The sequence below is a fragment of the Trachurus japonicus genome, chromosome 23 (genome assembly GCF_045865225.1).
Source record: "Trachurus japonicus isolate A0001 chromosome 23, Traja_1.0".
NCBI lineage: Eukaryota > Metazoa > Chordata > Actinopteri > Carangiformes > Carangidae > Trachurus > Trachurus japonicus.
The window spans coordinates 16,815,773-16,840,895 of record NC_140929.1 but is presented as its reverse complement, the minus strand read 5'-3'; the positions used below and the strand labels follow the sequence as shown (position 1 = coordinate 16,840,895).

The 25,123-nt window shown below is 40.6% G+C and overlaps 1 protein-coding gene across 1 annotated transcript; it reads right to left on the bottom strand.

Annotated features, from left to right (window-relative positions):
* Positions 1-3,480: 3,480 nt before the first annotated feature.
* On the bottom strand, positions 3,481-24,828 carry LOC146962768 (monocarboxylate transporter 2). Its single transcript, XM_085768972.1, has 5 exons — positions 24,559-24,828; positions 12,299-12,544; positions 6,172-6,315; positions 4,635-5,438; positions 3,481-4,038 (listed from the first exon to the last, which is right to left on the bottom strand). Exons 2-5 carry the CDS (start codon positions 12,513-12,515, stop codon positions 3,773-3,775), a joined length of 1,431 nt encoding a protein of 476 aa, XP_085625098.1. The 5' UTR covers positions 12,516-12,544; positions 24,559-24,828; the 3' UTR covers positions 3,481-3,772.
* Positions 24,829-25,123: the final 295 nt, after the last annotated feature.

Below are 25,123 nucleotides of genomic sequence, written 5' to 3'. Positions count from 1 at the left end.
AGGCAGAAACAAACCCACTGGCTCAAAGGATACAATTTATGGCTTAAAATCTGAATTTTTAAAAGTCAAAACACAAAATAAAATCATGAAAATTCAGTTTAGAAAAATAAGTATGTGTGAATTCTGCACATAATACAAACAAGTTGAAAATCAGATCATGATTTAATTTAATTTCTATGAAACACCATCTTTTTGCCTCAGTTTTCTTAGCTCCACCTTGAAATGATGAATTCAATCAGATGGTTAGATATACTCAGAGAGTCAGCTACCAAGGGTTTTCAACAGGACCATACACTTTAAATCTTGTACATTCTTGTACATTCTCTCTATTGATTTCATACATCGCAAAAAATCCAACACAACCGGCCAAGCTATATATTAAACAATAAAACAAGTTTCAGCCAGTGAACATGCATTTTGTGTGTTCATAGAAATACTAGTAACAGTAAATAAATTTGTTCATTTAAACCTGCTTGCCATGACCCACTAAAGGTCTTAGAGGTGTCTTAATTTTTTAAAATAAAATTTTCTGAATAGAGTTCTAAATGTAAAGGAAAAGAAAGACAATATAACTGCAATCTTTGTAATTAATAAGGCTATTGGTGCATGTTGAATCCTATTAGCTACTTATATTTAAGTCAATGATTTTATAATATTATCTTTTCTTCTTATAATAAAGGTTTTGTATCAAATACATATACTTGTATTGCTTAGATCTGAAGACTTCATGGTATAATATCACAAGGTCAAATAAAGAGAATAACACCAAATGTCCTAGATGTCATGTGTTGTCACTATGGAAACAACAACTGCTTCAACAGTGGCAGAAAAGGGGTTGGGGGTGGAGGTTAATGTTAGGGGCCTCCAAAGTAGTTGTTCCCAACATTTTGATTTCCATCACTTTTAAAGAAAGTGAAATTACTTCAACCCACAGATGAAATATGCTTTAAGCAACCCAAAGAGAACAAACTGCCCTTAATTAAAAAAAAAAACAAAAAAAAAACACATTACATAGTTACATAGATACATCCTTGACAACTTTCAGGGTCCTGACACCCTGGCTGGGAACTACTTCATTGCATATGTTGGACATATTTCCACATTTACAAAAGGAAAAAACTCTTTTTGGTCTGTTAATGATAAGGTAGCACAATACATTCAGTGTAATTCCTCTCAGTTCTATCAATCCATTAAAGGGCTGTGTTTTGATCAACTTAAAGAAAGCAAATTCATATTGACAATACCACCACCAAATTAATTAAAAAGCACAGATGCACGAAACTCTTGAATGGTGCTGACAGAAATGTCTTAAAACTAGTGTTGTCCTGAATGGTGAGTTGAGTTTACCTTTTGTCGAAGGTGGATTTCCACCAGCAGAGGGCAGCATTATTTGCTAGACAGTGATTGTACAGCAGTGTGTTTCCCTCATTGAGAGTCATCATGCACAGTGAGGTCAGTCCCTCTTTCCACTAATTAGTGCAGGCAGGACAAGTAATTAGAAGGTGCTGATGTGATTCATCAGGAATGAGAAACATGGTAACACATCAAAATACTAAAGCCGACATGAAATGCTGGTGAACAAAGTGCATCTTGGGACCTTAAGTAGCTACATTGACAGATAAAGTTGGTGTCTAATAAACACCTTATTCTGTCCTAATACAGCCATGACAACTTGGATTTGTCTACATGTTACTGCTTTAAAACAGGCTAAGGTAAGGTGCTTCACACTGAGAACACCATGGTTTTGCCTGATGTGAAGTTCAACGATCAGTTTTATTCACATTGCATGTCTGAACCTGTACCTCTCTCTGTCTCTTTTCCCTGACATTGCACCGTGCGCTCAGTCAGCTGACCTGACTTGATTTGCGGGACTTTCTAGATGAACTCATAACAGAGCTCAGCTGATGACCTCATAGGAGGAGAGGACTTCTTTGTGTAAAGATGGTTCACTCAACTATTGAATGAAAAACATTTCTTTTTCTTTTTCCTTACATTTGTTATTAGAGTCAGGCTTTGTTAGGACATTATTTCATATCAGCTTCAGATCACAAGATTAACATGGAATGGACAGACTATTTAAATACACATACAGCAACATACAGTTAAACTGTAACACATTATGTCCCACCCATGTGAATGCACATTCCATGACAGTAAATGCAGGTGGACTTAGCATTCATTAATATCAATAGTTTTCATTTAGGTGTTAGTTAAAGAGACAACACAGTACAGACTTGTTAGACAGTGGAACAGATTACACTGGTTTCATGTGTAACACAAAAAAGAAAGTGAATCAGCTTCATACTATCAAGTATTCACAATTGTCAGTACATTACATCACATTAAGGCAAAGATAAATAGACTGGAAATATGCTTCCCTGTATGTTGCTCGTTGGGCTGTGTAGAAAACCACTATGGATGGTTTTTGGTCATCAATACCTTATTAAGGCCCAGCAAGGAAATCACATTCAACCATGATTTAACACACTGGACTGTAGCAGGTGTCTGGGGAGTGTGGTCATTTCTTTTTTTAGTGCAGCATAATGTATATGAGTGCAACACGCAGCGTCGTATGACTGGTGTTAAAGTATAAAGTGTAGCATTAGAGTGGGACATCGGCTCAGGTTTTACTAGACAATATTGACAGCAGCATATGTGGCACCAGCATCCCCAGCTGTGAACACATCGTTTCATTATCTACTGAAGTGGGGAGCTTTAGGGTGCATGATTGCCACATGAGAAACAGTGCAAAGGATTTGTGTTCCATACAAATCACCATAGAGATAAAATATCTACAGCGCAACACTGTGTTAACGGCATCAAGTTAGAGATGGAACTTTTTGTTTCAAGTCGGGTCACAGCTCCTCCCCTATGACAGGTTTTTAGGAACTTGTGACTAAAACAGGAGCAAATGACTCCAACATGTTAAAGTTTGATGTCTGACCTTTGACATTTGATTTGTTCATTTTCAATGAATAAGCATCTGTGAGGTGGTCTGAGCTCAGAGCCTAAAACTACACACAGAGACAATGCTACTTGTTAGAGATCAGTGCCATATAGAGACACTAGTGAAACAGCCAAAAACCTTCTTAATGAACCTTCTGTTATTGACCTCTATCAGACTCTGAATATGTGGACCTGTGCTGCATTCACATCATATTGGAAGACACAGCGGGAGGAAGGAATTATCCTGTTGGATGTTGGAAAATTTGAACTTTTGGACAGAGAGAAATGATAAAACCTCAGTACAGCTTAAAGTTATTCTCGACAACAGCTTATTGTCATTGTGTAACTGCTTCTCCTGCCATTATCTGTGAACTTGCTGCTGTTTGTCATCAGGTGACATATTTTTTCAGTTTTTAAAGAACCAATAATCCCACAAGCTGCCTGTGAGTTTAACTGAAGATATCGGTCCTGTATTTACATTAAATCTGATTTAAGGTGAATGTGAATGAAAAATAGATAGTATGACACTCATTTCCACAATACTTTCTTACTGCAGCCCCTTCACATGCATACATATAGCATCTAACACTTTACTCTCAGGTTAATAATTCTGAGTAACAGCTCTTTGACAAACTGACATTTTCATCCCAACGACTTACAGAACAGCTGTCGCTTTGGCAGTTAGTTCAGAGAATTGCAGAGGGCCCGGAGGGGAGCCTGGTGAACACCCAAATTCTCATCTTGGCTTGGAGCTGAGATTGATCGCGGTTGACTGTGTTTTGTGGCTGCTCTGCAGGTGGCCATGAGCTGTGCAGCCCAGGAAGACCTAGATGTTCGTTTCCCTCTGCATAGGTTCCTCCTCTTTCTTGTCCTCAGTGGGCTGAGCTTCCCCATCAGCCTCCTTCTGATCCTGAGCATGGTCTGGATCTTCTGTCTCAGTCCGTTTGTACATTTCTGCTTGTTTGCGCTCACGCTCCAACAGTCTGTAGTTAATGAAATTTCCAATGAAGAGCCAAATACTGGCCACAATAACAATACTTCCACAGCAAAAATACATATACTTGTAGTTTTTGGTGACATCGACCAGTTTCCCTGAAAGACAAAACAAGTTCAAAAATGTTAACACCTGTAAAAAAATATATATATATATTCTGCACAAAGTACATAAAAACCAGCAAGGTACACTGCAAAAACTCAAAATCTTTCCAAGAATATTTGTCGTATTTCTTGTCAAAATGTCTAATTTCTAGTCAAAACTAAACTCTTTCCACTCAAAATAAGACTCATCACAATTAACAATTATCCTAACTTGTTTTTAGATCATTTTCACTTGTTTCAAACAAATTTTCACTTGAAATACGTAGAAAAATCTGTCAGTGAAAGCAAGTGTTTTGTGCTTGTAATAAGAAAGAAAAACTTTTTTCTACTTATTTCAAGTAAAAATATGCTTGAAAGAAGTAAAAAGTGTCTAAAAACAAGCTACTTTTTATGTGACGAGTCTTATTTAAGTAGTATGAGATTTGTTTTTGACTAGAAATAAGACAAATAGCCTATTCTTGGTAAGATTTTGAGTTTTTGCAGTGTACTTGTGTTGCATCAGGTGTAAACAGTGCCCTGAAAGTAGGTTAGAGTTAAATTGATAGAAGACAGAGAGTGAAATATGACAGTTTATATCAGAAAGACCATACCTGCAAGTGGTGGACCAATGAGGACCGGGCAACACTCAACAATGGTGGTGAGTCCTACAGCACTGGAGAACCTCTGAGGCCCAACAAGGTCCATCAGTGTCTCAAATAGCACTGAGCTGACCATGCCGAAGGCAAAGCCAAAGAACACTGCGTACACCACTAGACCGGTGTAGTTTTCAACCAGTGGGCAGAGGATGTGGCAGACCCCATTGTACAACACTGCAAAGCTGAAGAAATACTGGATCCTGGGCCGAACCCAGCGCGAATTGGCCAGAAGACCCATGGATGGTCTGGCAAACATGTCAACAAAAGCCAGGATCGATAGCAGGAAAGCAGCTGAGTATTCATCAACTCCCATGTCCTTGGCGTAGGCTGCTAGGAAGACAATAGGTGCGAAGAAGCCCAGGAACATGATGACATTCCCTAACAGATAGATGAGGAAGCCCCGATGTTTAAAGAGTGTCAGGTCCAGGTACTGGTTGACGATTTCCCAGGCGGTGCGTTTCTCCTTGGTTGTGGTGGCAATGGCGCCCAGCTCTTCATCCTTCTTGGCCTTAGAGGGTGGAGGTTCCAGAGGCCTCATGAGGGAACCAGCCACACAGCAGTTCAGCAGAAGACCACCCAGGATGAGGAAACTGCCTCTCCAGCCAAACTGGTTAAACAGGTACTGGTTGAGAGGAGCCAGGGTGCTGAGGAACACTGGACTTCCTGCCATTGCCAGCCCATTGGCAATAGGACGCTTCTTGCAGAAGTACCTGCCAATCATAGTCAGTGCTGGCTGCAGATTGAAGGCCAGTCCAAGTCCTGTGAGGTCAAATGAGAGGTGAATAATAGCCACAACAGCATAACTCACAGTGCCTGATTTACTAGCATCCCAAATTTGGTGTTCTATGTTCCTACATTCTGAATCAGGAGATTTTCAATGTTGTCCCCCTGTTGTCCACATGGCTACTTGTGCGGCCCGTGTGTGTGGTGCCCCTGTGCTACTCAAGTGCTCCTCCTGTATTTTACTGTGATGTGTATTTTTTTGCAATCTGTATTTTATTGTGATTTGTATTGTGAATTTTATGTTGGGACTACAGATGGAAATTAGCCCTAGAGGCTAAATCTGGTACAACCATCTTTTCATTGTTTTACAATTGATTAATGGTATTGTACACTGTCCTGTTATAATAAACTAAACTACTGTAATGTGTTAAAAATAAAGAGTTCCCAAATGCACATTTGGTTGGTGTATGTTTTGCATATGATCTACTAGGAGTAATTGCCTACAGTAAATGACAACATCTGCAAACAGCAGTATTTAATCAGGGACCTGAATTTTGATGAAAGTAGACTGGGGTTGCCCCCTGTTAAACAAGGTGTATTTTACCACAGCAAATAAGTAAATAGGCTACAGTATGATGAAATATGAAATGAAAACAGAGTGAAGAAGTTGATCTTCCTCTGGAGACAGTTTGATTTGTAACCTGCTGTTTAGGTGTGGGGGCTAATCAAATGAACTGAAACTGGACACAAGTGGATTTCTAAGACTTACCACCAATGACTCCTATGCAGAGGTAAAGCTGCACCACACTGGTACAGAAGGAAGATAAGATCATGCCTGTGGAGCAGAGGCAGCCCCCCATCATGACGATGGGTCTACAGCCATATTTGTTGACGAGTATGCTGCTGATAGGACCTAAAAAAAAAGAAAAAGAAACAGTGAACTCACACACGTCACATGTTTACAGTCCAGGATCACAGCAAGTGAAAGCATAATCATTTAATCTGGTTAGTGCTGCACACCAGCCACAGCCTTGATGCTATTTAGGGTTACAGGCTATTTATATACTTAAACACAGCACTTCCATCGTTATCCGTCACATCACATTGTTCAAGACAAGTCAGTTACAACAGTTTGTGTGTGTGTGTGTGTGTGTGTGTGTGTGTGTGTGTGTGTGTGTGTGTGTGTGTGTGTGTGTGTGTGTGTGTGTGCATAGAGAGAGAGGGAGCTGAGGAGCTGAGAGGTATACTCAGGTGAAACTGCAAAACTGCATAAGGTCCTAAATGAAATTGTGTGCTCTATGCAGTAGTGGGTCTGCTGCTGTCTCTCTGCTGGGACAGGGTGGATAGAGTGATGTCCAACTAGAGGACATTGCCGAAGTCCAGTTGACCTTCAAGTTCTGAAGGACTGGTGGAAACAGCAACCTTCCACAACAGCTTAGACTGGTAATATTAGGTCTTAGTCATAGATGACACCAAGATTTGCACAAGTATAGAGCAGAGGGGTGACAGGTTCTAAGAGATGTGTGGAGTCAGGAGGATGAAACAAGACATACGAGCTACAAATTCCCATTAAGTACACTATATGCAGTAGAAAGGTCTCTGCTCTCCCCCACTGAGAAACACCGGTGCATCGCGCTGCACCGAGACACAGGCAGTACACTGTTGTCAATAAGGGAAAATTAATCAGCGTATTTTCGCCGCCTACGAGAAGTCCCGTGTCAAAATAATACACCAGTTCAAGAGTACGATCTAAAGTAAAAATTTACTATGCATCAGTTGGTCGGAAATAAATTTGTTTATATGGAACTAACCAGCTCACTCAGTACTCCTCGTAAACGTTCTCGTAATCGTTGGCGGTGTCATTACGTTGACGTGCGTAGGGCAAGCCTAGGGTTCGGTTCGATTGATGTTCTAAGGTAACCTCATCAAAAAGCCCAAAATGCAGCCGAAATCTGAAACCGATCCTGGATTCAGTACATCCTTAAAAGATATTAAAAAGCCCAGTGTTGTACATTGCCTCACATGGAGCATGAAAAATGTTGGGCTCTACTGCACATGGAGGGCACAATTTTAAGTGGACTAGTTTGAAGAAGGATTCTCCTGTCCCTAAGTGGTGAGCATAAATCAAATAAGGTGAGGGGAACAAATGCTAACTAACTAACTACCGTATTTCCTCTAATAGAGGCCGAGGCCTTTATTTACTTTAGCTGCCCAGGGGAACCGGCCTGTATTGGAGACCGGCTTATATTTGAGAGAGGCTATTATTTCTTCCTCTGTTTCATGCTGGTGCTCAAATTTGACAGTTACCGTGCTCAGTTTTCATTCTGCCTACAATTAATTATATTTTTTTACACATTACTGTAGCAGGTACCGCAACAGCAGCGATCAGCTGGACAGGATTAGGCTAATAAACGCTGGAGCACAAGTGGTCAGAATGAATGAATATATACTCCAAGTGGAGTTGCCGTAGGCAGCTGTCCAAGATGGCGGCCGGTCTGCGCATGCGCAGACCAGTTTTGTCACAGATCGGGTAGCGTCGCAAATCGGGTAGTGACACGCCATGCTGCTAAAGCTCTCTTCGGTCGAGTTGTCAGTGACTGTTTCCTTGAAGCGTGGGTTCATGTGGCACTTCAGATCTAGCTACTGCCATCTGCTGGCACTTGTGGGTTACTGCATCCGTGTTTGGCCGCCTGAGACCAGTGCATCCACAGTGACTGAAATTCAGGTTTTTTCTGTTTGTTTGTTTTTTTCCCATTGACCCGGCCTGTATTTGGGGCCGGCCTTTATTTGTTCGTGTAAACCACGCCCCCGGCCATTATAACAGACCCGGCTATTAAATAGATACCGGCTACTATTAGAGGAAATACGGTAACTAACTAACTAATACTCATATTACCAGGCAGAACAATGTCAGGCCTAGCACAATTAAAAAGGCGACTGCAGGCGGTGAGTCGTCTAATTTAATTGGCTCTGCATGAATCTTCTTTGACCTTGAGGAAAGTTCCCTCATTTGCATCCACAGCATTGATCAGTATTCTCGGGGGCTCAGTGGGGTCGAGTCAGCTGAGATGAGCCCCTGAATCCCAGCACATTACTTCACTCGCAGGCTTATCATCTCCTGGCCAGACGCAGCGTTGGCTTCATTATACAATGGACAAAACCTCAAACTAAATATAACCACCTAGATCCCAAAAGGGAGTGACACATATAGAAATGTGTCTAATGTTTTTTTTTTCTACAAGCATTTAATACCAGCTGCAGCATAGAAGCTGATTCAAGATAATGGAGGATGTTAACCAACCATGACACTTCAAACAGAGAAACAAAACTTCATTTATGTCATGCGGTTTGTTCATATTTTAGTTCTGTTGACTAACACGTCTACAGTAGCTTATACAGGAGACATAGAGAGAGCTCTTACAACACTGGTGGCATCTTTTCCTGCAGGGATCTGATGAAATACTTTTTACTGTACAGTAGCTTCAATGACAGAGTTGGTTGATTTATCTGCCTGTCATTATGACTGTGAATGTAAAGGAGTAGCACAGGCCTCTCTCTATTTTCAACAAATCATCACAGAGTACTCTGTGTGTGCTGTGTTGTGAGAATAACAGCTGATAGCATCATACCATATACAATAAAATATATATTGTAGAGGAATTCTACATTTTTTCTACATTCTACATAATTCTACATACAAACCCTGCTGGCGCTTCCAGGTCCTGTCTGGCAGTATAGGCTGAGGTCACGCAAACATACACGAATGTTGTGTTTTAACATCTACAGAAGGAAATCAGCTGCTGACACGTGTTGCTACTTCACAGACGTTTTTACTGCAGGACCAAAGGTTACAGAACGCACAGCACACATATCAGTGTATGCATGTAAAGAATCAACAATCAGAAAGTGCTGTAGGGAACAAAGGAGGGGCATAACTCCAGACCAAAACATAGTGAACAGCAGACACTTGGTGAATATGGCTACGGTCACATACCAAACTCCTAGACTTTATATTATATAATATTAGGCCTATATAACATTATATGGGCCTATTCTGATGCATGTTCACTTCCATCTCACCTCTGTCGCTACCCTCTGAAGATCACCTGCGCCCTGTGGGTGGTGGTGGTATGCACCGCAAGACATTAGCATAGCTGATGGGCTTACTCAGCATTGTGTTATCTCAGCTAGTTATGGATTGGGTGCAACTGATGTTTAACAGACATGAAAAGCACTGTCTACAGGTTTAATCATGTTTTGTCTTGTTTGAAAACAGGTTAGCCAGTTAATTTAGCATGTGTCACCTGACTATGTAAATAGGATAAGGTTGTAATTTCTTACTGGTGGGAACATGCTCAAGGTTGTAGATAACAATGACCTCTATCAGGAAATCAGAAGCAATTTAGAGTTCAGAGAGAGTGAAAACACTATTACAGTATATCACCCAGTTGATAAGGACTAACCCTAACCCTACATCATCACTGAGCTGTGTTGTACAAACAGTACAGAATATACTAGCACAGGTGTCATTGGCTTAACAGGTATTTAGTCATACAGCCCTGGACAAAGTGACGATGTATGTCTTTGTCTGGATCACCACTTTGTGTCATTACTTGCACTAAAATATATATGCCAGTTGTTGCAGAAAATGGGTCCTGCTCTGATAAACTTACAGCCTGTTTGGCCACTGTGAGGACCTGGCTATCAACAAACTTTCTGCTGCTTAATGCAGCTAAGACCGAAATGATAGCTATTGGACCAGCACAGTTATGCTACCAGTTTGATCACTTTACTGTGTCTCTGGATGAATGTGTTATTCACTGTAAGGGTAAGGTAAAAAATCTCGGAGTGCTCTTTGATCAGACCCTTTCTTTTGAGTCACATGTAAAGGAGGTGACAAAAGTAGCATTTTTTTCACCTCAGAAAAATCGCTAAGATCAGATCTATCCTCTCTTTGAAAGATGCAGAGACTCTAATTCATGCCTTTGTGACTTCAAGGTTAGACTATTGTAATGTGCTTTTATCTGGGCTGCCCAAAAAGAGCCTTTGTGGTCTACAGTTGGTCCAAAATGCAGCAGCCCGTTTGCTGACTGGACTATCCCGATATGAACACATTAGCCCTGTGTTGGCCGACTTCAAGGAGCTGTTGTTGACTTGCAAAATTTTAAATGGTCTTGCTCCAATCTCTTTGTCAGACCTTGTTAACACCTATGTACCTGTACGGCCTTTGCGCTCCCAGGCGAGCGATTATCTGAGTGTCCCAAAGGTAAATAAAAAAACAGCCGGTGAGCGAGCTTTTTCCTTCCGCGCACCTATATATTTTGTGGAACAGTCTTCCCTTGGACATCAGGCAGTCTTGTTCAGTTGAGGTCTTTAAAGTCAAGTTTAAGACCCACTTGTATGCTGTCACGTATAAGTCCTAGGTGTTTTGCCTTTTCTTTCATTCTTGTTTGAATTGTGTGTTTTATTGCTGTCTGTGGCTGAGCATTTTGATGGAAAGTACTCTATAAATAAAATTATTACTATTATTTTTATTAAAGGACAATGTATTCATACACTCACTTGACTGTGGAACCTGCAGACAGGTTGTAGACACAGAGTCTGGGACAGACGATGGTGGGTGGTAAAAAGTGATTTGTGTAATTTAGATCAACTGGGTTATTATATTTCTGTCAGTCTGAACCTGTTGCGCATTACCAGGCAGTAATGACAGAGTTGTGTAAACACACACAGATTGTAACAGTGGGAATTAGAAAGGTGTTGAGGCTGATGATGGCTCATAATAATTAATTACACAGTCACTGGAGAGCTACAGCAATAGCTGGTTATTGTCCCCGAAGGGCAATTCAAATGCAGCCATGATGCCATAATTGTAATAATCTGATATTTGACAAGTATTTCCCCTTTAATGTAGGAACTCATTAGTAGTAGTAGTATTAAATTAATATGATGGTTGCAACACGTGTGCATACATGAACACATGCATGCGCGCACACACAAAAACATATCGGACAGCTGAATGTAATGAAGCAATGCTCGCTGAGTGTAGAAGCTGCACTTTAAAGGGGTGAGCCAAAGGGAGAGGGGCACACATACATTTTTTTGGTCAGTCTCCTTTTTCTCTGTTCCTCTGTAAAATAATGCAATGCAACATAACACAACACACAATGCAATTCCCCAGAGGAATTTCCTTGTGACGTGTGCAGATGGTGACAGCAGCAGCAGATCAAGTGACAGGGGGATTACACACAGCGAGGACAGATGGCAGCCATGGCAGTGCCAAGCAGAGGGCTGCAGGACTGAAGAGCAAGTGAGGGATGCAGCAGGTGACCAGAGCAATATGGAGAAAAGGATCTGCTGAAAGCTGAGCCTGAGTCGGTATGGCTCATTTTACAGATTTGATTAATAGCTCGGCTCTAATAGATTTTTTATGTGTAGAAAGTTCAACCTCGCTTTTACAGTGTTCACTCTGAATGTGTTTATATTACACACTGAACTAAAAACCGGTGTCACACCACCTGTTGCCCAAGGAAAAGCCATGGGCTGTTGGTAAATAATGATCCACATAATGGTAATAAGATCCATATCTATATCATGTGTCTTTGACAGTCAAGGGAATGTGATTTGTTACTGCAGCTCTGCAGAACATGGTGGCTTTGATGGTCTGGAGGCTCAGCATGTGACACGGCTGCTTCCTGTGACCATTTGGTTTCAGATTCAGGCCATGACGACAACATTTGTGCTATTGGCCTCAGTATTAAGGCAGACACAACATCTCCTTACAATGAGGTTTTAACTCAGTTTCATTGCCCCACTGTCCAAAATCATCAATCATATATTAAATTTTATCCCACCCTACCAACTTTTAATAAGCGTAAAATAAGTGGCGGACTCACCTGCAGCATACATGACCGCAAGCATGATGGAGGAGATCCATGCGATCTGACTGTAGGAGGCATCGAAGATGATCTGGATGTCCTTGAAGAAAACTGTGATGGCCTTGGGGAAGGCATAAGAGAAACCGATGGAGATGAAAGATCCCAACACCACAGCCCATCCCCAACCGCCGTCCGGTGGGGGCACTGGGGCGGCGCCTGTGGCTGGGGGCGGCATCACTGGCCTGGCTCAACTTTGGCTGTTCACTGCAGACAGATGACAGAGAGGATGGTAAACTCTCAGAGCAAGAAAAACTTGAAACACAATTACAGAATGCATGGCTTCATTTTGTCCAGTGATTGATTATTGATTAGTCTGATCTCAAAAGTCAGTGGCGACTAGGGATGTCACGATCAATTGATCGTAAAGATTCCTAAATACCGTCACTTTCCAAAAAAGAATATATCGGAACCGTATCGGCAGATGTGCGCCACTGTAAAGGTAAATGCACAGATACTGGTCCATTTATCTAACGTAACATTTAATTGGTAGGAATTTAGATGTTAGCGTGTCATTTGTAATTTTAAAAAATGATTAAAATAAACTTAAACATTTGGTATAGAGGACAATTAATGACTTAAATATTTCAAACACTTCCCCCCTGGGATTAATAGCTAGTCCTATATAAAGAGATTAGTAATGTAATTATATTTTGACTACATTTGATTTTACACATTCATAGTGTAAAATGTATTGATGCATTATAATCGTGATAATCGTAATACCGTGATTATTTCTCTGACAATAATCGTACCAAGAAAATCTATAATGGTGACATCCCTAGTGGCGACCACAGGTTCCAAGTAAATGAGACTGACTGACCAGGTGCTCACAGGTAAATGTCGCAGGTCATTACTCCAGCATAGAGATAAAAGAAACTAGCAGCAGTTCATATTGACAGTACACAGACTAACAAGGTCACAGGCTCTGTCCTTTGTATGTAATTTGCATGAACAACGTGACAGGACAGAGAAGGGCATACCAGAGCTCGGTATCCTGGAGGAGACGTGTGCAAACACACTTACATACACACGCTGTTCGAGGGGCGTGCACTCACTCAGGACTAGAACTGACCCGCCTTATGCTCACCTTGAGGCCACCTACCTACCCCTCCCCCATCCCCAGCCCTCAGGGAGTAATGGAAACAAGGCATCGGCTGATGGCAACAGACGCTTTAGAATCACCTGCTGCTGCTGTGTACAAAGCAAATACACCCTAATTATGTGTGATAAAGCAACAGCAGCAGTTATGAGCCACTCTTCACTCCTGGTTTTTACAAGCAAACTGGCACACACCCACCCACACATATACATGCACACACACATAGACCAACTGAATCAAGCCATGAGATGGCCAAGAAATGTATAAAGTGAGACGGAGCTTCCTCATAATGTTTGCATACGTTAACTTCTATTATTCCAGAGTGGGGATCAGTGATAACATCTTCCTCAGGGCAGTTAAAGGCTCACACTAGACTACTGTCTGAGCACAACCACCTGCAGACCTACAAACCTCCCCCTCTGCTGTTCCAACACGTCACTGGTCAGTCTCCTCTACATCATTGTCCCATGAATAAAAAACAGCTCCTCCTGAACCTGCCCTACCAAAATAAGTTTCTCTAAAGCATCATTTCATTCATTTACACTCACCATATGTTTTATTTCTGACCATGGGTTTATTATTTTGCCTACTTATTATATACAATAAAATGTGTGGTGAATTTGTTTGCCACCAAGAACCAGCATCAGTTAGCATTTTGGCTGCAGGCCTGACTTGATACGATAGATGGGCTGGTGAACATCAGTCACCAACTCTCTTCAGATGAGGCGACAGTGCTGTAGGGAATCACACTGAGTCACTCCTGTCAACAGGAAGTCTTTCAATGAATGACTCCTTATTACACCAACTGGATCACACAGTACTGCAGTATTTTTGAAATAAATGAATGTCATATATTTATGTGGGTTGAAGAAACATAGAAGCTTATACAGAAGCAAATTACTTTATTTCTAATTCATAATACACTTGAAAATAATAAATCAAATATGTTTGCTTCCAAATGATTCAATTGTAATTCTTGATTATGACTGCATTTTAATAGAACATCAATACGTTATCAAGAGTAAGAATAAATTCAAACCCTACTGAGCCACCAGAATATCCTACACCATAAATTATTATTTTAAATGAATGAAATCACAGGATTATTTAGTTGAGGCTGGTTTTGACTTTTACTGTTTCCAGATTGAAAGTATTCAATCTGTTTTATTTGAGGCCTGACCTTGTATCATTTTAGTCATCACAGCAAAATCTTTAGAAACTTAAATAGCCTATTTATCAGATACAGGCAAGCACAGGCTGCCTGAGAAATATTTAACCTCTGTGTTTGGTGTCCACCAGCTCCTGAGTGTCTCTAACCTTGTGTGGATTGTTAAGTAGACAGTAAAAGTGAAACCAAAGTTTCTGAAGAGCTGATGGATGCTGTTCACTCCAGAGGTTTGTGATTATTCTCTGTCATGTTCACTACTGACACTGTTTACATTTCATCAGGTGACCCACTGTCAGAATCACTGATGAAGCTTTGTATATTATATTACAAAGCATCATAATATAATATTCAGCCACTTATACAGACTTGATGCAAGGACTGCGATGAGCCTTAAATGACACTGAGAGGAGGAAAAAAAATAGGGTTTTTATTTGGTTAATTTGAACAAAAATAATTTAAAAATGAGTAATTCACTTCTTCAAATTAAAGAACAAATGAGGGGCAGAAATGAGACAAATATTTGAGAAAATAAACACACTGAATTTAATTTTAGAATTATAGCTGCTGCGCAGCGATGGGTCGGGTCCGGGCTACTTTTGGGCAAATTTAGCCAATTCTGAGCAACAAACAGGAGAATAGGAAGACAAGACAGTTGTCCTTATAATGTCCAATTTGCATCAGTTGAGGATTGAACCCACAACCTCGGGAACCAAAGACCGTTGTCTATCGCACTGAGCTAATTGACAAATGGCAGTTCAACAGTGGCTTCACAAATTGAGTAAGCCATTCACTGTCGTGTAGGCAGAAAAAGAAAAATCAGTTTTTGAGGTAAAATAATGATATGTATTTGTCAAACATCTACTATGAGTCTAAGATGTTAGGAGCCTTCGCACATGGTCCAGTCCAAGCTATTTGGATTTTTAAATTTAGAAGCTTGCTGTGATGCCACCATTAGGACAATTGTCTTGTGTTTCGTGTTGAGGACATTTGACATTTTGATCTGTCATCATCATCATCACCCTGGCTGGGTCTCGAACGCACAACCTCTGACACCAAGAACCAGCGCTTAACTCAGTGAGCTAATTATCTGGAAGTGAGACATGGTGTGTGTCTTCTCAAATAGACTCAGGGAGTCAGTGTCCGGGCAGCAGTTGTGAACGCAGATTTCTGTTATCTAAACAAAAATCTGTTAATACATAAATTGCATTTAGACAGCAAAATAGCTTGAGGACATCTGCCATTTCGAACTGTCATCATCATCATCATCATCACCCTCGCTGGGTCTCGAACTCACAATCTCTGACACCAAGAACCAGCTCCTAACTCGCTGAGCTAATTAGCTGTTAGTGAGACCTGCTGTGTAGCTTCATTTATCCACTCAGGTGAGCCAGTGCCCGGGCAGCTGTTGTGATGAAATGGTCAAAATGTCAATAATTCAGTCATCTAAACAAAAATCTGATAATACATAAATTGCATCTTGACCGCATGGAAATGTTGGTGATTTGTTTTTAATGATACGTGTTTTGCTTCATAAGAGAAAATATGATGTTTAAAAATTCCACACTCACATTGACTGCAGTTGTTCCCATGAGAGCAGAATTCAAAATATTCTCAAAAATTCAGTTTTTGAATTAAAATTCTGATATTTGCTAAACTTCATCAACCATGACTCCAGAATATTCTCATTTTTTTTCAGGAAGTTTGAAAATGTATTTAGCAAGAATTTGATGGTATATGTTTATAGTACTGTTTACAGTCAAACGTTTTCATGCACTGTAGGCTCAATTTTTGCTTAATCAAAAATCCGAGAAACAAGTTTTGTGGAGGACGGTCTGGAAATGCTCTGTAGCAAGTTTGGTGTCAATTGAGCAAAAATTGTGGGAGGAGATACATTTTAAAAGTTTTACAGTTATTGAAAAAAAGTGTGATGGACTTCATAATTTGTAATAAGTTTAAGTTGACAAAAGTTTCAGCAGTATTGAGGCTACATTGTGGTTAAGTTTCAACACTGTAGCATCTACCGTTGGTTTGGTAGGAATTTTTAAAGTTTTTAAATTTAAACGCTTATTGTGCCCCCCCTAGGAGGGGGGGGGCACATGTCCTTGGAGTTGAGTGAATCTGGCATGGGGTCGGATGTTTCTGTGAAGTTTGATGAGTTTTCACCCATGGGAAGTATGACTTCCTTGGAAGAAGAAAGAAAGAAGAATTCCTAGGAATACAATAGTGTCCCGGCAGCTTAGCTGCCCGGACCCTAATAAACTAATGCCAAGTCTAACAATTTCTAGTGGCGGTTAACTAACCATAGTAACCACTGTATCATGAACCTGGAATGAATGGTTCCAGTATGATGAATGGACATATAATCCTGCGTATCACTCTCCACTCTCACACTGGCTCTTTCATCAAAGTTAGACATTATGCCTTTCTTATCCAAGTCTTATATACTTGTTCTAATCTGTGCTAATCAGATTACAGGCTGTCCACAGCAGCACTGACTGGACGTTGTTTTTGATTGATCGAGCGCGACAGCAATACATTGAGGAGTCTCAGAAACCATAAGCTGCTTAAATTGATGGAGGAGGGATGTGAGACTGACTGTAAGACAACAGCTGTGGATGGAATAAGTCTGATGGATTTATCAACTTTATAAAGACATAAGATTTAGTCACAAGAGTGACAAAGACAACATCCTCCTCACACATCTCCTCTGTTGTGTCCTCCGCCTGACACTGACACCATTCGCAGAATAATGACGGGCTACATTCACAGTCAGTAAGTTCATAAATGCTGGTTACCAAAAAGTCATTTGAACTCTAAACAGTGTTGGGCACGTTACTTTTTAAAAAGTTATTAGTTACAGTTAGTGGTTATACTTTCTCCCAGAAAGTAACTGAGTTAGTAACTGAATTACTACATTATAAAAAGTAATGAATTACCAGGAAAAGTAACTATTGTGTCATTTTTTCATAAAATTCTCAAATATGTCAAATTACTTGGACTTGCCCCCCAACCTCTTAAGGGGGGGGGTATACTTTTTCCACCGAATCAACGGTTTTTGTTTTTTTTTTAGAACCAGAACAGTTTCAACTAGCAAAATCTCACAGTCAAAGGATGTGTACCTCAGATTTTGTTTACAACAGGGGCCCTGCTGAGACCACAGGTCACATTCCCCTCCTATTAGCCCTTTCTGGATTGGATAGGTGTTGAGTAGACAGGAACTGGAAAGATGGCAACAGCAGAACTGCCCCTTCTGAGCTCCAAAACCACCCTTCACTCTTCACCCTTCATTGGAAGCCTATTGTAAATGTCATGGAGGCTATACAGTACGCCCACCTTTATTTACAGTCTATTGCCCTCACACTACCAGTGTCACCTCACAACGCGTCTCATCATCACAAACTTGTGTGTTGCTCCCAGCATTAATGCTGTGGACAGCTGTGAGGTTCTTGAACTGACACAGTCCACTTCACTCCCTCATGTGGTTCATCATGTAGTCTATAGAGGGGAAAGCCTATAGACTGCATCATGTGTCAGGCAGGATCTAAGGTTACACCTGTTACCTGAGTAAATTACTATGGTAACTTAGATGAACTCCCCACCTGCTCCTGAGCAGGTTCATTTCAGAGGATTGGATCAAAACCTGTCAACAGCTTAGCAACTGACCAATCACATCCCAAAAAGAGCTGTAAGGACTATCACCAAGTCAAATTATAGAGAACCATCAAATGAATTATTTATTAAATTAAGGGCCTTCAAATTTATGGATTTTGTGGATTATAAAATAGCATTGATAATGTACAAAGTGTATAACAACTTGTTACCTTGTAAAATTGTAATCATGTTTAAAAAAAGGGAATGTAGATATGAGCTCCGAGGGAAACGTATAAGTCCAGGACTAAAATAAAAGATCAATGTATTTCAGTAAGGGGTGTAAATATATGGAATGCACTTGACGATTTGAAGATGTGCCAGTCAATGTATCAATTCAAATGTTTGTTTAAGAATAAGATATTTGATAAATATGGGAGATGTGGTTGACGTAGCTGACACTTTTATGGAATTATGTTTTGGGATATTGTGCAAAACTATATGATTTCTGTTTGATGTTTTGAATGATGTGATCTGATGAAGTTGATCATGTAAGAAGGGTAGGCGAAAATAAGCGATAGCTTCAGCCTATTCCTTTTCGGTTTGGCTCTTTTCTCGTTGAACTGATGTTTTCTGTTGGACTTTTAACTTTGAATGACCTGACCGAAATAAACACATTTTCATTCATTCAAGAGGCAAATTGTGATGCAATTATGTGACAGTTGATAATGATCAGTAGGCCTATAATGAGGCAATGGAATTGTTTTGCTCTTTTGTTGTTCAGTATAAGACCTCACATGTTGTCTCTGTTTGGTAGTTTATTCCCTTGAATAAATCAAAAATATAGCTTCACTGTAATCGGACTAAGTTTCTTTACAGTGATGATTTTACTCTTATTGATCACTGCGGCTCAAAATAACGTGGAGATGTGACATAAACTGAAAGTAAAACAAAACACATTAGTGCTAATAATAATCCTCACACTGATCAATATATCCACGTCTAATGATGATCTCATTTAAAATGTATCTTTCTCTCTGCAGCATGAGCAGCCTGATGGTTACTTAAGCTTTTATCCTCTGAATCACATGATATTTTGTGAATCATCAGATCAATGAGAAAATATACTCAGAAACTTGCAGCAAGATCCATCTGAATGTTTATGCGTTTTCCTTCCCTCTGCTTCTAAACCAGCCTGCACCTCCCTGCTTATGAACCAGTCTTCCCACATACTCCCATTAAGCTGGCCTGCTCTCCCTGCCCACCACAAGCTGCCTTGCTCACCCTGAGGTTTCTCCTGTTGTTTCCCTGTTTTCTTGGGAGTTTTCCCTCAGTGGATGTGAGGGTCTAAGGATGGAGGATGTTGTCATGATGCTGTGTAAAGCCCCTTGAGACAAACATTTGAAAAAACTTGCCTTGCCTTTTTTCATTTTAGATCATATGGTTTACAATGTATCTTCAATATCACTTGTATACACAACTAAATGACCTGTGAGCATCAGGATTTCCTGCCCGTTGTCAATGTGTTTGAGAGAGAGAGTGTGTTTGGCAAGGAGCGGCTGAGTGCAGCTCTACAAGGAAATAAAATTGTACACATTTTGTGTTTGCGTCAGGCAGACACTCCTCCACTCTCTCAGACACGAGGGGGCGTTCAGGTACCGAAATGTGGTCATAAATCATGCAGCTGGTCCTGTGAGGGTCTGAACGTTAGCACAGTGTTTTCTATGGATAAAGTTAGAAAGATTATTTTGTACTATTACAGTACATCACTTTTGTGTATGCATTTCTATTTGATTGACTGGTTGCACAATGCACATACGTACATTTTCATTTAATTTTTTTCTCATCATGGCGACATACAATACAAAAAAATGGTCTAAATATTTTAAAAGAAAAGACTAGAAGGGTCAAATGCTCAGATGGTGATTGTTATAGACAAAGGTAATGAAATTATATATGATGAAATTAAAAATGAACAAATATATAACAGTAGTTCTACCTCAACACAACCCCCACAGCCAACCTAAGCAACTCCACCTACGCCCTGGGAAACCCCTGATTAGTACTCTATTTATAGATCTGAAGATGCCCCCTCAGGTGGAGGTGAAGAAACAAGCTCTTAACACATGATGATTGTTATATTTTCTTATTATTTTATTGAGGAGGTAAACGTGCACACATGCTTCATGCATCAGCTTTCATTTATAATATAAGTTAAGGCTTTGTGGTATTTTCACATCTCTACAGTAGTTGATAATAGAATAGTTTAACTCACCCCCTGTGTGAGTGAGAATAGGCATGTTGCCTACTTTTTACAGACAGTCGACAGATGCATTGATATGATATCAACGACATTATATATGCCAACACTCTTCACCAGCTCTGTCTGGTGAGATGAAAGAGTGAAGTAAAAAAAAAAAAAAAAAAAAAAGCTGGAAGAGAAGGTAAGTGAAAGTCCTCACCTCATCACAGCAGCAGGAACAGAAAAGGTTCATTTCAGAACTTTTTCTACACACTAATTAAAGCGGCTGCAGGAACCTTCTCACCATGGGACACTTTAACACCTTTCAGGGCCACACTAAATTATTGAACGGATACATCACACTAACCTGTATAGTGTGCTCTGTCTCTGTCTCCTGGTTTGAGTCAAACTCAGCAGGAGGCTTTTCCACTCTTAAGTTCACTGAGAGGTTGTTAGCGCAGTCAGATACAGTATATACCAGGCAAAACTGCCCTGTAAGTAAATAAGAATAAATGGAGAAGCTGTGTTTTCTCTTCTTGATAAAAAACACTATTATTTCTAGTCACTTGTTTAGTCAAGGGTTAATGATTTACCTGGACTAAAAATGAAAAGTTTTATCTTCAGCTATAACCACAATAATCTAGGCTGTTATCACTATTTTACAAAGAGGAGTATCATTATTAGTCTGTGTGGTATAAAATGAAGAACAGTGATAAGGAAGTGTGACACTAATAAGTATGATAAATGAAATACAGTAAGTAGTACAGTAAGTAAGTAAGATAGTGACATGCTGTGGCATTTAGTCTGCGATATATTTTCTGTCAGTTTTAAGGATGAGATTCAACTTAATTACCACTCACAGAGAACAACATGAATTCCAGTGTAATGAAGAGTTCAAAAAAAGAGGCATCGTCCTGCCAACTGTCTGGAGCTAGTTTGGTTTTGCAGTGTCAGACACACCACAGTCACATGAAAGTTTGTTCAAAGGCGGTTTTATACTAAAAGCTGCAGCAGGACTGTTTTATTTCAACATCTCAAACAGAGAGAAATGTGTCTCACCATGAAATGCACAAGAGATGCTACACCGCTCACACACAAGGGCTAAACAACAACTGAATCATTCCATATAGTCGAAAACTGCTACTCACGCTGCATAGGTTTACGATATGGTGACATATACAGTGGAACAGCAACAACTTTAGTGCAGTGGGTATGTCAACCCAAGAGGTGAGTTTGCTATTGTTACACTATAAAAATAAAAGTGACATTTGTTTTGAGTCAGTATATATTTCAAGAAGGTAAAGAAAAATTAAAAAATGAAGTGTGAAAAAAACTGAGATTTTATTTTGAAGCCATATGGCTATGGTTGGGGAAAAAAAGCAAACTGTACAGTATATGGGATATAGATGTAATCATAGCTGTATGTTCATGTAAACCTGACACAGAAAAAACACAGCGCCTCTGTGGTGATGTTGACGTACGCTGCAGCTACTAAAGCCACCTACGGTGCTGACTGAGAAATCAGCATTGGAATACGAACGTATGCAATGAATTAGAAAGAAAAATATTTACACACAGCATGCAGTCACACAGAGTTTTCAAGGCACAGTGCGTCAGCCAAATGAACCTGAAAAAACGACTGTGTTTTTCTGGAGTGCTCTCGCCTCTGCTGCTCTCACACACACACACACACACACACACTAGAGAGACATATAGCAGACAGCAGAAGTGGTAGCGGAGACCAAATGAGAAGTGAACGTTTTACTGGAGCTCACAGTGATGGTCGTAGCTCTGTGAGACTCAGCTTCCTTCATCACACCACCTGTTAGACAAACTTTAAACAGGTAGAAAAACTATATTCTAGTAATGTGAAGTCCTCTAACTGAACTCTATTACAGGAAATTTGACCCACACATCTCTCCGGTCTCATGACACCTCAGGTTATATCAGCACAAAACGAGCTTTAAGGTAACCTCTGAAATAATAATATTTGAAGTTTAGCCCTTATCAACTTTAAATCCAATCTCACCACAGTGGTTCAGTAAATACACTGTACCTTGGTCTTTGTCTTGATAGAAAAACAAAGAAACAATGACTCTCTTTGAAACCCACTATCTGATCTGAAGGCCCACTGGGCAGGGGGTCCATGAGTCTACAAAAACATTGTATACACCTTTCCTTTCTCAGACAGACTTTGAAGCCTGTGAACTGGAGTCCTGGAGATTGAGACTTGATTTAAAAACTTTAAAAATGCCTCAGAACCCTGAAAAGCACACATTAAAACGTGGATCATTAAACCAGGACACTGAAGACTAAATCCTTTTCACTTAACCTAACGTAACACACCCACACCTGTGTGAACACAAAGCATGTTGGAAAGTCGATCCACTTCACTTTCCATGTGGGCTGCCAACACCCACATCAAGCACCCAATCCGCAGCTCCAGCTCTGCTGCACAGCCCTGGGTGCATTGTGAAGGTCAAACACACAGATTCTTGTTACATCTTGCATTAGCATGTTTCAGGACTTCAGGCAAAAATCACAGATATTGAGCTTCTAGAAGGAGATACACACTCAGCTGTAGATTGGACTGACAACGCCAGGTTCAGGTCATTAAACCAAACCTAAATTTAAAGGTGTACAGAAAAGAAAATTGAATTTGAGCCCACTCTGGGTCATAAAATTAGTGTAATAACTCATCTATCAGACGATGTAGGCCAAACTTTGTGCAAAATTCTATTTTTGAGTAAATCCGTGATGAAAGTGTGTATTTTAGTGTAGTTTTTTTTTTTCGTATTGGATAATGCAGGCGCACGGATTATACGTCAGCCTGTACACGATTCACTAGCCACTGATATTGGATCCGTAATCCGTCATTCAAACGTCTGAGACACGCACACACACACGGAGCTCGGGCTCGCCCCAAACTTTGAATATCCCGCCCGCTCGATAACGACCAATCAAATTCATTTTCCTTACTCGGGTAAACTCGTGTTGCAGCTCGTGACAACTCGGCGCGACAAACGGGACAAACGGCCATTTCTGTACACCTTTAAGTAAATAATTGTATATTAAATTAAAGTTTTATCTTTGTACTTTCTACTGTCCACTAACCCTCTGCTGAAAACCCCGCTGTGGGACTAAAGAAGGGCAGTATCAACAACAGCAATGAAACAGAAGAGGGAAGAGGACATACCGCACCAGACCTTTCAGCCTGGAGGTCACCATGACCAGCACTAACAGTTTGACCAGAGGGCATCACAGTGAAAACAAAGAATTCTGCCCCCCAACTCCACGCCTACCCCCAGTCTCTGTGTGTGAGGCTTATTCCTACAGACATATAGAAAACTTTCACTTTCAAAACTTTCACTGAGGAAGGCTCATACTAAATTGATCTTTAAAACTGCAACTTGTGACAATGTTTTTGTCATTTCAAATGACATAAAGCCAACTAAAGCAAACTTTCACTGAGGAAGGCTGATTAAATTGATCTTTAAAACTGTGAGGCAGTAAACCTGTTAATCAGGCCTGTTCATACCCGTTTTGTAAATATTCAGTTAGGGTTCTCAGGCTGTCAGGTCTGACTAGTACTACTGTCTATCATTCAGTGCTGGTTTCTACAGGGAAGTAGCTGAACAGGAATCACAGATCCTCAACTTTATCAAGTCTGCCCAGGAAAAAAAAAACCTTCATCACATCACTGACTAATAATAGACTCAAACCTTTAAAACCTGGACCTCCATCGGGGAAAACAGACCTGGGAGGGTGATGCAACAGCAGAGTGACTCCTCAGAGCTGCAGCTTAATCATATGATGCTGCTGATGTAGGGACAGGGACCGGATGAAGCCAGTCTTAATGCCCAGGGCCTACAAGCGCTAACCCGACCGCTCACAGTAAATGGACTTATACATGTTGTTATAACTGACTTTATACCAGAAGCAGACTGCACGCAGGACGGTTCCTGAACGCCTCATGAGACCCAAACATCCTCTGTCAGCCTTTCTCCTGACGTGTTATTCATTCATCGCAGCACATGTATGCTCATCTTCAGTAGCCCATAACGCGAGGCTCGGCTAATCCTCTCGATCAGCCATAAACAGTCCGATAAACGATACTTTACCTTTGGTGAGAATGTGCGTTGTGTCCCGTGCACCGTGCAGGCTGCCGGGGCTCGGTGACCTTGGAGCTGAGAGATACCCGTGTGTGTCCCGTCGTGGCCGCTTGTGTCTGTGTGAAGTAAGACGCTGACGTGAAGCAGACTGCAAAGGGCGGTCCTGCCTCCTTCCTATTTTAAACCGGAGCGGCTCTATAGGATTGACCCAGTCCTCCTCCTCCAGTCCGCGTTACGCTCCAATCCTGCTCCACCCGGCTCCACCCTGCTCCTCCCGGGCAGGGCAGCTGCTGTAGGCTACAGTGTGTTTCTCCTCTGCATCGGCTCCCATGAAAACATGAATAGCCGTGTTTATCCTGTTACAGCAGGAGGAAACAAAACAGCTGAAAACAATACTCTCATTATTTGCATGGTCTTTAGACTCGTAGCCTACATTGCATTTACTATCAAAACAAAGAGTTATCACAAAATCACAGTGAAAATCTAGAAATATTTTAGATACAATAAAATAATGCTTTATAGCCTATTGGTCCCACAGCGCTAGCCTATAAATTAGGAGAGTTGAGGTCCACTG

Bases quoted from the DNA above. Each gene is read 5' to 3' on its own strand.
- LOC146962768 (XM_085768972.1), bottom strand. From the start codon at position 12,515: ATGCCGCCCCCAGCCACAGGCGCCGCCCCAGTGCCCCCACCGGACGGC. The intron at 6,316-12,298 runs GTGAGTCCGCCA...CTTTTTTTTTAG, and splicing joins TGCGGTCATGTATGCTGCAG to GTCCTATCAGCAGCATACTC. The intron at 4,039-4,634 runs GTATGGTCTTTC...TTTGTCTTTCAG, and splicing joins CATTGGTCCACCACTTGCAG to GGAAACTGGTCGATGTCACC.